Source organism: Hemicordylus capensis, chromosome 4 (assembly GCF_027244095.1).
Source record: "Hemicordylus capensis ecotype Gifberg chromosome 4, rHemCap1.1.pri, whole genome shotgun sequence".
Classification (NCBI taxonomy): domain Eukaryota; kingdom Metazoa; phylum Chordata; class Lepidosauria; order Squamata; family Cordylidae; genus Hemicordylus; species Hemicordylus capensis.
In genome coordinates, this window is record NC_069660.1 from 74,117,482 (window position 1) to 74,132,360 (window position 14,879).

At 42.4% G+C, this 14,879-nt stretch overlaps 1 protein-coding gene across 2 annotated transcripts in view; it reads right to left on the reverse strand.

Moving 5' to 3' along the window:
* Positions 1 to 369: 369 nt before the first annotated feature.
* The window catches only part of PACSIN1 (protein kinase C and casein kinase substrate in neurons 1), a 72,808-nt gene continuing 58,298 nt past the window's right edge, over positions 370 to 14,879 (reverse strand). Inside the window, exons 5-11 of one of the 2 annotated variants that reach the window (XR_008306098.1) lie at positions 14,303 to 14,458; positions 12,085 to 12,260; positions 7,821 to 7,941; positions 7,539 to 7,663; positions 7,100 to 7,293; positions 1,020 to 6,523; positions 370 to 985 (exon numbers count right to left, since the gene is read on the reverse strand). Coding sequence is in view for 1 of the 2 variants with exons in the window: in XM_053245262.1 (XP_053101237.1) it covers positions 6,414 to 6,523; positions 7,100 to 7,293; positions 7,539 to 7,663; positions 7,821 to 7,941; positions 12,085 to 12,260; positions 14,303 to 14,458 (882 nt within the window). In the remaining variant the exon portion in view is untranslated. Of the gene's footprint in view, positions 6,524 to 7,099; positions 7,294 to 7,538; positions 7,664 to 7,820; positions 7,942 to 12,084; positions 12,261 to 14,302; positions 14,459 to 14,879 lie in introns of both variants that reach the window. The other variant, XM_053245262.1, reaches the window with a different exon arrangement.

Below are 14,879 nucleotides of genomic sequence, written 5' to 3' on the forward strand. Positions count from 1 at the left end.
CTGCCTTAGGGGGACCACTCCCACTGCAATTTGTTTCATTTTCTAAAAGAGAAACCTTGGTGTCAGTTTGTGAGCTATCCTCTGTAGTACAAACAGCCCTCCTCCTTCACAGTGATTTTATGGTGTGTCTGCTCTCTTGGAGCTGTATGATCAGATGCTGCTGAGGAGACCCTCTGTAGCACTTGCCATATCAAACTGCCTTGCTGATATATCCTCTTCTGCACACGTATAGGGGCATAATTCTCTTGACACCTTAAGCTGAGTGGGGTGAATTTTGCCATCCCAAACTGAGTTTGCATTTCCTGTGTTTTAACAAGAATTGCCCCCTTCTTATCATATATAATCAATAACAAGGCTAAACACACTGTGCATGAATAAAATAATCATTTTATTATTGTATTTCTTTAGTTTTTGCTCTTTATGGAAGAAGAGGCAGACTGGCATGACACAGATACATTATTCTCCATCTGCTAGTATGTAGCTTTGCTGACAATAACAACAGTCTATTGTTTAACCCATTCCCTGCCCCTAGCCCCATGAGGCTTTAATCAAAAGGAGCAAACAAAGGGACCACAGCTTTTATTCCTCTTTTCTTAAGATCCTGGCACTCACTATGTCGGCCATGGGCTACATAATGCAACATACAGCAGCTTTAGGGCTGATTCTCACCACCAGTATGATAGTCACTTGAGCACACCAAGATAGTCTCTTGCCACTAGCATCATTCCATGTAGGCAGTCAAGTGAAGGCTGAAGATTTACCCAGAATGCTTTTGCATTAACTTTTCCCAACCTGCTGCAAGTGCTCAAAAAGTCACTTGGAGAGTAGTAAGCTAGAAGCCAATGCCCACACATCTGCCTCCATGTGTGCCTTTGACAGCCTGGAAATCAGTACATGCAGTGACTACAGTCCCAGAGATGGGCATGAGAACCAGCCCTTTATAATGTCAGTGAACATCTCTCTCTCTCTCTCTCTCTCTCTCTCTCTCTCTCTCTCTCTCTCTCTCTCTCTCTCTCAACAAGTGAAACTCCTTCTGCCCAAGGACTAGGCTGAGGAGCCTGGGCCATGCTTGCATCTTTAACATCTTGTTGGGGGTGGAGGCTTGTTTCAACTGGAAACGCTTTCTGCTAAAATGAAAGCTTTTAGTAAAGCCCAAAGCCAGCGCTCTCGCTGCAGAACAAGACAATTTGGGAGAAGGTGCCTAGTGTGAAAAGCTGTTGCCATATCACCCAAAGATCTACCCTCTGTGTTAGAACCAAACTGAGGTCAATGCAAAACAGTCCAAGTGTAATAAAAAGAAAACAGAACTTTGTCACACCTTGAGCCGTATAATCAAACTGTCAAGCTAGAGATTGGTTCTTACGATCAGGCTTGGGCTGGAGGTCAAATGTGAACCTTGACTTGAAACTCTGAAAGTGAATTTTAGGTATAAAAGCTCAACATCAGATCATCTTCATTCCAGTCACCAGCACAATCTGCCTTCCACTCCAGTGACCTGATCAAGCCCTGCATAAAACTCATCTTGTAAACATGGCAGCTACATCTACATCAGGAGATGTTAAGAATACGAGAGTCAAACAAGAATTAAAATCCATATAACATTTACATAGATCAGTCATCTTTTTTGTATACACAGTAATACAGTCACAATATATATTTATATATATATACCTTTTAGTTTTAAATTACACAATCAATGTACAAAAACAGGTGCATTGCTGAGACAACAGCATTCCTTAAAGTTTTTCTTAACCTAACCAAAAGAAAAGAGAAAAGGTCGGAAATATCTTGTCTACTTTATCCAGTATGCAGCATGTTTTATTCATCCAGGAGCAACACATGGTCACTGGGTCCAATACTTTGAATGATAAACAGATTGAAGTGGAGGATTAGAGAGGGTGGATGTTTATAAAGAAGTGGAAAGACTGTTGTAGAAGGTGATGACTGGTGGCATCCACAAAAAGATTAAGGGACTCCCATAGCATGAAAAGGGGGAAATAATCTATATAAACTACACTAGCCTTAAGTTCCTGTGAGTCACCAGGATGAATCAGAGATAAAAGGGCACAAAAGGAATGTTAATAAAGGTGAGCTGTAACCAGACACAGAAAAGCAACACATTAATTAATGGGAGGTAGCTGGATGATAGTATCGCCTGATTCCATTGGTCCAAAGTATTTCATCCTAAAATGGGTAATTTCGGCTGCTGATGTACAGCATTGATGATATGTACTCTGTAGACAAGGGACACTGTGCTACCACAGGGGACAAAGACTGAGAAAACGGCTGCCTGCACTTCACCCTAAAATGATTTCACCATTATCTTTTCTAGTTTCTCAGATAAGGGAAGACTGCAGGGGGACTGACTTTGAATAAAAGGAAATAATATTTCTTATGGTAAGCGAGACTGAGGATAACAATACAGGAAAGAATAAATTGTTATTTCAGCTCCCTTTCTCTTGGATGAGGAAGGGCAAGTTCTTAAAGGCCTGTGTGACTGAAGCTGTTAACTCCCAAATGAACAGATTTGAAGGAAGGAATGTCTTTTATTTTTGAGATTATGGGGAGATGAGATTCTCAAAGGTACTTAAATTGCCTCTTCCCTTACAATAATTACATCTTGTTCTACTTTGCAAGTAATGTCACCCACAACTACTTTGCTTCTGTTTTGATTATATGCTGGAATTATTTTTAATATCACCCCTTTTATATTGTTTTTTCCTTCTCCATCTTTAGTGTTACGATGGTTAACTCAGATCAGCAGTCAGTGAGTAAAGAACTATAATGTTGTAATGATCAAGAAGAATCTGTCTAATTTCTGCATGGAACAGGAGCAGTTACTGTGATTGGTGATATTTACATTGCCCTGATATGTTTGGATCTATTGCGTTACTTTCCAGTCATAACTGATGGGCTTACACCCAATAACCTTTAGAGAGGTGTTGGTCCTTCTCCAGGAGCAAGGTCTCTTCCAAGCTACTTCTCAAAGTCCAGTGCTAGAACTTCCTACCAGGGGCGTAGCAAGGTTGGAGTGGGCCCAGAGACAAGATTTTAAAATGGGCCCCCTTCCCCTTACTGAAGCTCAGCTCATGAAGTAAAGAAATCTTAAATGAGGCTGAACACTGCTAACAAAAAGCATAGTGAAATGCTTTTTATATATATAATATATATATTATATATATATAAACCTATGTGCCACAATAGAACATCATCCTAAATTATGTTTTTAAAGGTTTTGTAAATTGTGGATGATGCAAGTCATTTAATGGTACTAGAGAAAGACATGCTGTTCTTGTAGCTCCAGGTCTTAACACTCACATCAGTTTCAGAGGATGAATACAACTGAAGGAAGCACGGGCGGGTACATGGCTGGGGCAGTCAGTCATGTGACTTGCCTCTGGGGCCCCCCCAAGGCAGTGGGCCCCCAGACATCTGTCTCCCCTTGCCTTATTATAGTTACACCCCTGCTTCCTACCTAAATATTTAACAACTGCTAACTTCCATACATGATGCTAAGCAGCGATGTGAAACTGTTGAATCTCTTAAGGCCCAATCCATTGGGAAGCTTTCTGGCACAAACCCCATTGGAATTAATGGAAGCTGTGCTCAGTGGGGCTATGTAGCAGGACTTCCCAGTAATTATGCTCTTTGCTAATATCTAGGTGGTAAAATTGATTCACTTGTTTCTTTGTTCACCTGTAGGGCTGCAATTCATGTCCTGTTCTGAGACAGAGCAGTGAGCAAATGAACAGGCATGAATAGCAAGGAGAAGCAGTAGAGCCATTGGGCTCCTGGTGAAGGATGGGCCTCGGCAGGTGCCTAACAATATCAGCCCTGCAGGGACTTTCTGGAAGATCTGACTTATCAAGCATACTGGTTCACTTCAGATAGCTGGAGGTTCTCATTTACTAACCGAAAAGGTTCCTGAAGTATAAAGAGGTTTGGTTCCATGTTCTAAAGTTAAACTCTATCTTTGGCAAAGCATGGTGATGACTGAGATGAACTGTCATCCCATACTTGTTAATGTCCCTGTGATTGCTTCTTCCACTGCAAATAGAAGTTTGCAAATAAGAACATGCTAACCTCTTACCAGTTCACTGAATCAATAAGATCCAAGAAATTCTAAAGAATCCATTTCTGATATCTAGTATGATAAACACAGAGTAACTGGCAAAAAGCATCTTTTCAAAATGATGGCTTTCTTTGAAAATTAGAAAAGAGCAACTGCTCCAATTCAACCCATCATAGTATTTCTCCTATGGCTGTTCAAGTGTTGGTTTTGTGTTTGTTTGTGTGTGTGTGTGTGTGTGTGTGTGCACGCGCGCGCAAATGATTTCTTAGATTATGAGCCTTTGGGGGGCAGGGGACAATTTTCTGATCATTTTTGCCATTTCTTTTGTTGAAAAGCGGTATACAGTTATGTTTAATAATAATAATTGGAGTAAGCCCACCACATTTCCTCCATTAACACAGATCTTTGAATGTTTGCATTTAACCATCTAACCTCAAGGCTGGGTGTGACATAGCTCTAATTGCACAAATGCAGGCATCCATAGGTACTGAGTTCAGTTCAAAGAGTTTAAGTGCCAAGTCCAGACCCAGGAACAAGGGGATTTCAGCAGATGTATACTGACCCTCAAGCTCCTTTCTTGCATTTCTATATAGCTGCTAGAATGCCTTCTGAAGTGGGAATAAGTTTCAAATGGATTACATAGTACTTTATTCATGATCTCATTACAAAAAAATCTTACAAGTCTACTCATTGCACCCAGAAAAAGACATAGCATCCAGCTTTATAACCAACTTTTCAGAGTGGTCTCAGTACATTTCTACAATTCTTCACCCACCTGGATCCATCTCTGGCTCTGGAATGTTGTTCAGAATGTGTGCATAAATTCAATTGTAAATTTCTGCCCACTGTATATGTGCAAAGAAATTGAATTAGCTGTTTTTCCACTGCGTCTGGGATCACCTTTGAATGGCACTAGTACTGGCATCTATTAATAGCTCATGCCATCTAATGAACACTTTTCACATCACAGGCCACATTACTGACAACTGTGTACCTCCTTTGTCATAATTTTTTTTTGGTGTAGACTGCCTCCTGTACAAGTTGATGTATAGATGCAGCCTCCCACTCTAGTTTAGGAATGTAGCCCTGACCTCCTCTTCCACTTCAGTGTATGATATTACTAGCCAACCATTGACTGGTTAGTATAATACTTCTATTGGCTGAAGGCTTTGCTTCCATTCAAAAATATAAATAATTCTGATCATCAGCAACTTAGCAGGCAACCTGGTTTAAAAATGGGAAACTGACAAATCAAACAGTTTCAAGTGAAGTTTGGGGTACCATATCATAATGCATTACATATCACAACATATCAGTTGCATTTTTCTTTCAAAGCCTGTAGATCTGTTATAGACTGCTATTAGCTTTCACAGATCTACACCTTCTCTCTTTCCTCTCCGAGTATAATAGCACTCGGTCTGAAAATGGCAGAGAGATCTGTGTTGTGTTTGGGTATTAAAGTGGTGCATCTACTCCACCATCTGATCAAGTCCCCAAAGATGCAGCCCAATTTCTCAAGGGAAGCTGGGAGAAAGAAGCCAATGAGTACACTTTGATGAGTTGCATAGGGTTTCTATGTTGAACTCAGAGCCTCAATATGTCTCAAGTCAGCTGAAGCCATACCATGCTCCAGTTTCATTGGAGGGGACAACAGATCTCAGGACAGTGTGGAATGAATTCTCTGATTCATAACCTGCACATACAATACTTTAGTTAATGACATGGCTTTGGGGAATCAGCTGGAGAGCAGAATAGTACAGCACAAGAATATTGACTGGGGCCTGTTGAAGAAGGCAAAAAAAAATCTGTCTTTTGCTTTTTGTGGAGAGGAACAATAAATCAAAGGCAGCACATTGCATTTCCTCCTCCTTTTTGCTTGCTTTAACCTATTCAGTGAGAGTGAATTGGATTGGCCCCAGTAGCTTAAGTGCTAAATGTCTGAGAACAGTTCAAGCCAGTTCAAGAAGGCGGCTCATCAATATATTATCCTTAAAATATTATCCTTAAAAACCAACCAATCAAGAGCCTTGTTGGTTAGGCTTTAAGGGCTTGAGGTATTGGCTTTCATTTACAAAAGAACCCTTCCACAGACAGTGTCGACCTTTCTTATCACATTATCTCAACAACAACAACAACAACAAAAAGATTAAAGCGACTGCAAAATACTCTTCAGAGATGGCTATTAAAAAAATAAAAGATTGATTGGAAAATATGTTTGGATCTCTAACTGTGCTGAGTGAGTGACTGGACGGCAAGATGGCTACTTGGCTGGCATAGAGAGATGGGAGATGACAGAAGGTTGGTTCGTTTTTCTGACAGCAGTGAGGCGAACACGACAAAACTAGATAGACTCCACATAGTTAGCTGGATAAAGACCGAGTTGCCCGTTGTCCAGGCGCCCTTTGCACCACCCTTGTTCATCCTCTTCCCCTAATTTGGTTAATTCATCACCTAGAACAACAACAAGTTGGAGATTAATGGCCTCATTGTTGTGCAAGTGAGTATGCGCTACAGTGCTCTTGCACAACTGCACGCATGTTTCAACATGCACGGAACACTGTGCAGTGAGCGAGCCCCTATCTGTGCTATTAGCAAGAAAAGTAGCCTGTCATCCTCTTAAAGGGACCAGCTAAAAGAGTATGACATTGCAAGCATTTCTAGCTGACGTTACGAGTTAGTTAAGGAGCCCCAATCAATATTTTTTTATAATCGGAATTACCACTATAATGAGAAGACTAGAGTCCACAAATATGAGGGAGCAGAGCTTACTAAGCATAGATGTTAAGGAAAAGAAAGGAAAACCCTCTTCACCATTCCTGAAATCTACTATAGTTCTAAGTATTTTGGGAACTGGTAGTTGATAGGTCATATGCAAGCTGGAAGTTTCACAGCAATGCATCCATTGTAGGACAAAATCTTTTATGGAGCCAGGCACAGTGCTAGAAGATGCCTGATCTGTGCTCTGCATGGGAACAGATGGCCCTTTACTTTCTTAGTCATTACTGCTTGGCATATGTCATACCATACCTGCTTTGAAGCTCAGTTCATCCTGCTCCTGCCCATCATAATCATAGAGAGCTCGTACGCGCAAGCCTTTCCCAGCTGTGTCCTCCTCAAAGGCGCTGGCACCGCCATTGGCTTCACTGGAACTGTAGGTGTTGCCGCCCTCATCATCTGACCACTCTGCAGTGTATGCTTGGCCACGCTCATAGCTGCTCACACTAGGAATGCAACATGGCATCTCATGAGAACTGCTGTTATGGCAGATGCAACTTCTGTTGCTGTTATGCAACTTCTGTTGCTGTTATGCAACTTCTGATGCTGTTATGGCAGATGCAACCCTGGAAGATGACTGCCCACAGTGGCTTGTGCTGCCAGTAGACATTATGCCCATAGCCTGCTATTGGTTCCAGTGGGAACATTGCAACTTACAAGCCACAGACTGGAGAGTGCTTGGCATGCTCACCTGCCACGGTCCCCAGCTTGTGCGGCTGACTCCCCACCCCCACTGGCATTGGATGTGTTGCCTCCATCATTCTTCTTAGGTTTCTCTCTTCTTGTTATGGTTTGTGTTGCATCTGGGTTCCACTCCTGCAGACAAAGAAATATGCCTCTGATCTCCTAGAACGAGCTCTGCACTTACCTCCTCCTCGCAAGCCTCACTTGTGCTACATTTCCATTCCAATCTACAGGCTACAGCCTGATAGGGCAACCTCCCTGGAGGCAGCATAATGGAACCACTTCTTACCTCTACCTGAGGCCAGTTCATAGGCATCCCTGGGCCACTAGTGTTGCGGAACCACCGGAGGTCGTCCTGTGCATCGGCCATACGGATGGTCTGCTCCAACTCACGGTAAACTTTAGAATAGCTGCGTGTTACAGATAAACAGAAACAAAAACACTCCTGTCAAAATGGGACAGGAATAAAGCTGGAAACCACTGGCCGTGGGAGCTGAATTAATCTATAAATCAAGAAAACAACTTGAGTAAAAACTATTCTAAGAAAGCACAAGAGGGCGCCAGCAGCACATGCATAATGGGCTAGCATTGCCACTCACCAGTTTAAACACAAGAAGGATGCCATTTATCTTTGCTGTTATCCCTTTTGTAATATGTTGTGACAGTATCTGGGCATCCTGACCAAAGGTCTGGTGCTGTCTGTCAACATTATAAGGACATATCCCCAAGGAGAGGCCATTTCTTTCAGCAGTACTGGCTGACATACTGCACAATGTTGTGTGTGTCACAACATAGCATTCATGCACTGGTGCATGTGCCCTCTTGTGCAACTGCAAAAATTGCAGAGCTGCACAACAGTACGGCCATTATTTCCCATGACCTTACTGCAGCACAAAACCATTTGCACAATTTTTGTGCCTGTGCAAGAATGCACTTGCACAACTGCATGAATGTTATGTTGCAATGCATACATAATACATCATGGTACATCAGCCAGTGGTTAGATAAGTTACTTGAAGGCTCTGAAATAGAGAATAGAGTGGGTCTCAAGAGAGCATTTGCCTGTAGCTCTTTTATTCTCCTTCTCAGCAAAACTGATATCAAGGAATGGATAATTCCTGTTTTCATGGAATACTTCAGTGGGATTTAGAGGGATGATTTAATCAAGCTGTGAGAAAATGCTCTTCACATTCTTAGAGAATATTGGAAGGACAGGGTCATTTTGATTCATGGTGCCTCTGTTGTCTGGTGACTTATCCCCATGGTCTGTTTTGGAGTTATCCAAGCACTATGTTTCTTTGGATATAAAAATCCATAGCACTTCTGATACACTCATGACCTGTAGTGCTTTGAAACCCATTTCAGGACTGTATAATCTGGATTTACTTTCTCTTTGTAGTGGTTTTTATGTCTGGCTTGGTGGTGGTGTCCCCCTACACCAGGCCAGCTAAACTTAGTTGTCGTCCCCCAACCAGCTGTTTTTGGACTACAACTCCCATAATCCCAAACCACAGTGGCCAATAGCAAGGGATAATGGGAGTTGTAGGCCAACATCTGCAGAATGTCAGAAATTGAGCAGCCCTGCCCTACACCAATTGCTTCTTATTAAGGTGCAAAAGTGCATACGGCTTCTGTGGATGGAAGAATAACTAAATCCAACATGGTCCCCCTGCCATATAGTTCAAATTCTGTAGGGACTTCCTCTGTGTCACTAGTGTGATTGCATCATTCCACAAGTTTGTCAGATGCCAAGCATAGTTTGGGTGGTTAAGAAATAACTACCAGAGCATGCAAAGAAAGATATGGTGGTCACCTTGGCACTTTGGAGGACCCCACCCCGATTTTACTTGGTGCCTCAAGGGGATTTTCCACTTCACTTTGGCCTGATCTGAGTTGTTGCTTCAGTTTGAGCCAGAGTTTCACCCCCTCTCCCCTCCTTGCCATTTCTTCTGGATCCTGTACTGCATAGCAGGATCAAGGAAGAAGACTGGGCAGACTATTTCATCTTCACTCCTGGTGGTGAGTGAATAGCTGCTTCTGTGGTTTCAGTTTTAGAATGATTTCTGGCATTTTTTAAAAACTTCTTCCTCTGCAGTCCTGGGAAAGGCACAGCATTTATTGGATATTGTAGTTTTTTCCAGAGCCACAATCACTGTTGTAGCCCCAGAAAAGACTGCAATTCCCAAGAAACTCTGCACCTTTCCCCAGGACTGCAGGGAAAGAAGAAGAAAATGCCAATGTCTTTGAACCACAGTTCGAGCACCTTTTGGGAGCAGGAACTTTAAGAAAGAGGAGAGCACATCCTTGCCTGCTCTCTGCCACCCCATGCATCTTCCTACTGGGATGGTGTGCATCCCACATACCCCCACATGGCATCCGCGCAAGCACAGGCTCCATGTGCATGCAGTGCCACACGGGGGTACTTAGGATGTGCGTCACCTCAGCAGGCAGCTGCATGGGCTGCATGGGGTGGTGGAATGCAGGTAAGGACTCGCTCTCCTCTTTCTGAAAGTTCCTGTTCCCTGCTCCCAAAAGGTGCTCGAACCACGTTTCATGCACACCCCTAGCCTAAGTGCTTCCATAGTGCTTCAGTCCACTTTGGCCATGGTTGCTTCAATTTTGGACCAATCTGCCTGACTGGATCTGCAATGAAGACTAGTGGCTGAATCAGTCCAAATATCTCTTGAAGTGAATTGGCCACTGAAGTAACACAGAGCCTTAATAAATACTAACACTGCTAATAAAATTCAGCAGAGTGCTTTGAACATCTTCCCACTCAGGACACACACTGTTGGGAGGGAGGGTGTGTGTGTCCAGATATGGCATTAGCTGTTTTATGACTGCGAAAGAATTGACTCCTATGGATGAATGGGAATGCTGCCCCCTGCTGCTTTGTAAAATACATTGACCTAAACATTTCTGCCACTCTGGGAGTGCAAACATTACACTCTTCAGCTTCCCTTAATGGCTGGATCTATATATGCAGTAGAATCAGATGGTTGAATTGTTTAGACCACTTCAGGCTACAAAAAGGGGATCACAATATACTCCCCTATGAAAAGAAATCCCTATAAGTAGAAAATGAGCACAGCAAAGAGAGGACTGGGCTAGAACATCTCTCACAGATGTGCTAGGTTTCAGATTGCAGTAAGTTCTTTCATAAGTTCTTTCAAAATTCTTTCATAGAATTTTGAATTTCACCATTCAAAATGTCCCCCATGGTTACATTAGGCTGTGGTACCCCCACAATCTATTGTGGTACATGCCACATCTATCACCTAAAGACTTTGCCACCTTATTCTTCTACAGGTGTGGATGCAGCTGGTTAGCCAAAGGATTCCACAGCTCATACCCTTCAGCTATGAACTGTAGAATCCTGGTAATTTTGGGAATATCATCAACTCCAAACTCAGGGGATGTCTTCATGGGCCACTTTGGTTTTTTGAGCTCAGAAGTGTTATATGAGTGCAACAGATATCTGCATGTGCCCTGAGCTGAACCTTTTAGTTTTATTGTCTCATTAGTTTTATTGTTTTGATTGTTGTGTTATCAAACAGTTTTGTACTGGATAAAAACATTTTAGATAAATAAAATAAATAATAAACCTATGTTGGTCCTTCACTTGCCTGTCTGAAAGACAGGGAGGAAAGGTAGGTTAGTGCAGGCTGCCCTGGTAGCATGACCTAAGGTTCAATGTCAGTGTGAGGTTCTGTACCATAGGCCTGTTCACATGACTATTGGGAGTGTGGAAGGGTTGGAGAGCCCCTACCCATTAGCAGCACAAGACCAGAACCTCTGTTCAGGTCAGCAAACCCAGGAAGTACAAAATTAAATCAGATGTGGCATCCACTGTTGAATTTGGGATTTGAGACCTTCCATGCCTTCCCAGCATGCTTTGCACTGCCAGCAGATTGGAATGCTTCATGACATCAGCAACTTCCCTCTAATTGGCCATGAAAGAGCAGGAGGTGAACCCAGCCCTCTGAAGCTCCTCCAGCTTCAGTATCATAGGGTGTGCTTGGCAGAGTGGCATGTTCGTGGATGGCAGCTCCTCTTGATATAGCTCTCTATTGTTTCTATGCAAGGGAAGGCCTGCTGCATCCCAGTGACTGAGTAGAAGTGGCGAGTGGGTTCAAACAACCAGCGAATCAAGGTAGGAGGGCTCTCCTTTCCTCCTCCCTTGGTTAAGACCAGAGTAGCAAAGCTCGGTTACCCTGCTTTGAGCAACCTGGGCTGGATGGATTTTTGTGAGTTCACACAACCATGTAAATGTGGACAGTCCAATTTCTACCCTAATTTTGATGATTGTGTGAACTAGACCAGTATGTTCTCTGGGCACAATTTTTCCTCCATAGTTGAACACGTGACACTAAAGTGCTGAACTTGATGCAAGAGGAGCTCCCATTCAGGAGCACTCTAGGACATTTGAATGGAAACGGGGGTGACAAGGCTGGGAAGTGGCTCACAGAGCTCACTAAAAAAGCATCCCTGTCACACAGATCATTGATAAGGCTTCTACCCTGCTGCTTCAATGTTTCAGTGGAAGGCAATACCTGCTGTTCTCTGCCAGATTCAGATGCCGTTTGATATCCAACAGCACCTCCTTCAGGAAGCTGAGCCTCTTCTCTTCAAATTGCTGGCATTGCTCAAAGACCTGCTCCATGCCCTCCATGTACTGTGGCGTGCACTTGCTCAGATCTTCCACCACTTTCTCATACTTCTCCTGGGTCTGCAGGTGCAACAAAGGGCTAAGATTACAATCTCTTTACTGAGAAAAAATCCCCAGTAAGACTTAAATAGACAGATTTTCTCGGCCAGATACTCAATGCCTGCATTCAGATATCATGTTCTCCTATCCCTCAAATCTTGATTTGAGGGATCAGGAATGATCCATATGCAGGCAAGCTCTCTCCCTCTCCTTCCCCAGCCTTTCTCCCCGACACACTCACAGAAGACTTTGTCATTTGACAAATCACAACAAACTGGCATGAATGATCCTTCCAAACCAGGATCAAATCATGATTTACAAGGCAGATTGGGAAGATTCGCTCAAACCACAGTTTGCTTATTTGGACGTCAAGGCAAACTATGGTTTGAAAAACTGAGAAGTCTTATATTAAGCCAGGCATGTAAGGGGAAGAAGGAGTGCATGCACAAACAGCTTATGTGTGACTCTTCAAAGCATGGTTGGGAGGACAGGATAATGTATTTTGTAATGCAATTATACAGGTGAAACTCGGAAAATTAGAATATCGTGCAAAAGTCCATTAATTTCAGTAATGCAAATTAAAAGGTGAAACTGATCTATGAGACAGACGCATTACATGCAAAGCGAGATAAGTCAAGCCTTAATTTGTTATAATTGTGATGATCATGGCATACAGCTCATGAAAACCCCAAATCCACAATCTCAGAAAATTAGAATATTACATGGAACCAAGAAGACAAGGATTGAAGAACAGAACAATATCGGACCTCTGAAAAGTATAAGCATGCATATGTATTCAGTACTTGGTTTGGGCCCCTTTTGCAGCAATTACTGCCTCAATGCGGCGTGGCATGGATGCTATCAGCCTGTGGCACTGATGAGGTATTATGGAAGACCAGGATGCTTCATTAGCGGCCTTCAGCAATTCTGCATTGTTTGGTCTCATGTCTCTCATCCTTCTCTTGGCAATGCCCCATAGATTCTCTATGGGGTCAGGTCAGGCGAGTTTGCTGGCCAATCAAGCACAGTACACTGTGTACTTTTCAGAGGTCCGATATTGTTCTATTCTTCAATCCTTGTCTTCTTGGTTCCATGTAATATTCTAATTTTCTGAGATTGTGGATTTGGGGTTTTCATGAGCTGTACGCCATGATCATCACAATTATAACAAATTAAGGCTTGACTTATCTCGCTTTGCATGTAATGCGTCTGTCTCATAGATCAGTTTCACCTTTTAATTTGCATTACTGAAATTAATGGACTTTTGCACAATATTCTAATTTTCCGAGTTTCACCTGTAATTGTCTACTGATGAAATAGTAAAAGCACGAGAGATAAGGTAAGCACATGGAAAGCTTTCCTCAGGGTCAAGAAGGTCAATAGTCTGGAAAACGGAGCATGGAATTCTCCAATTATTTTTTTTCCAGTGGTAGTGAGAATTATGCCATATCAACAGCCAAAGGGGCAGTTTGTCATAGGGGTGAAAAACAAGCAAGGGCGATGCCATACTGTTCTGCCAGTCACAACCATATAATATGACCTAGAAAATAAATATACACAATTCAACCTGATGGGTTTCTGTGTGTGGGTAAGGAAATCTGAGCACACAATGGTGCATATGTAAGGATGAGTAGGGCTTATATGTGTGGATGAGTAGTACTATACATATGAAAATATTGCTGCACGCAGTAATAGTAGGAAAGTAGGAGCAAAGATGAGGATAAGTACATGCATGGTGAAGAGGAAGGATGGATAAGCATTTAAGAAAGAACATTTGTATTTGCGCAAGGCTGTGCATACACATAGAATGCATGTGTAAGAGAACATGTGTGCATGCCTTTATTTCTGTGCCTATGTGAACTTGTGAAGTATACAACTCAGGCATACAAAGATTAATATTTCTGTGCATGGTACGCACAATTTTCTGTGCATAAGACAAAACAAACAAACGATGTTGGTGTGGAAACCTGCTTAGTTTGAATGCATGAAAGGACAGGTGAGATTTTGCATGTATTAGTATTAGAATAAACCAGATAAATGCCATTATTTAGGCAGATTCATACCTTTTGCACATCCTGCTTGCATTTTTCCACCTTGTCTTGCAGTTTCTTCTGCTGGTCTGGGGTGATGGACTGCTCAGCTTTGCTGTTGGCTTCCCGGGTCATAGCCAGCTTCTCCTCTTTGCATGCCAGGTGATATGCTTTTTTGGCTGCTTCCAACTGATGCAAATTGAGACAAAAGGAAAGGTAAATTACTGCAGAGGCTCAGTGCAAAAATCCATATCCCTACCATGAATGAAACCTCTCTGCTAGGATTGCAGTAAAAAATCTGCATGCTGCCTCAGGCAGAGAATTCTTAAATGAAGCCTATGTATGTATGTATGTATGAATTTGGAGAGGCCACTGTATAGTGAAATTATATGGTTAACAGCAAGAGCACAGCCATGCAGATTTCTAAAAAGCTAGTGAATGCATATTGCTTCACAGGGATTTGTGTATGGGTTGTCTTAAATACAATGAGACCTATCTATGTATGACCTCAAATCATGAATATAAAGCCTTACGGATACTGTGGACACAATGCAAAACATTCTCTTTTCCACATCACACCTGGTATTCCCCAAATTATCCTGAAGATAAT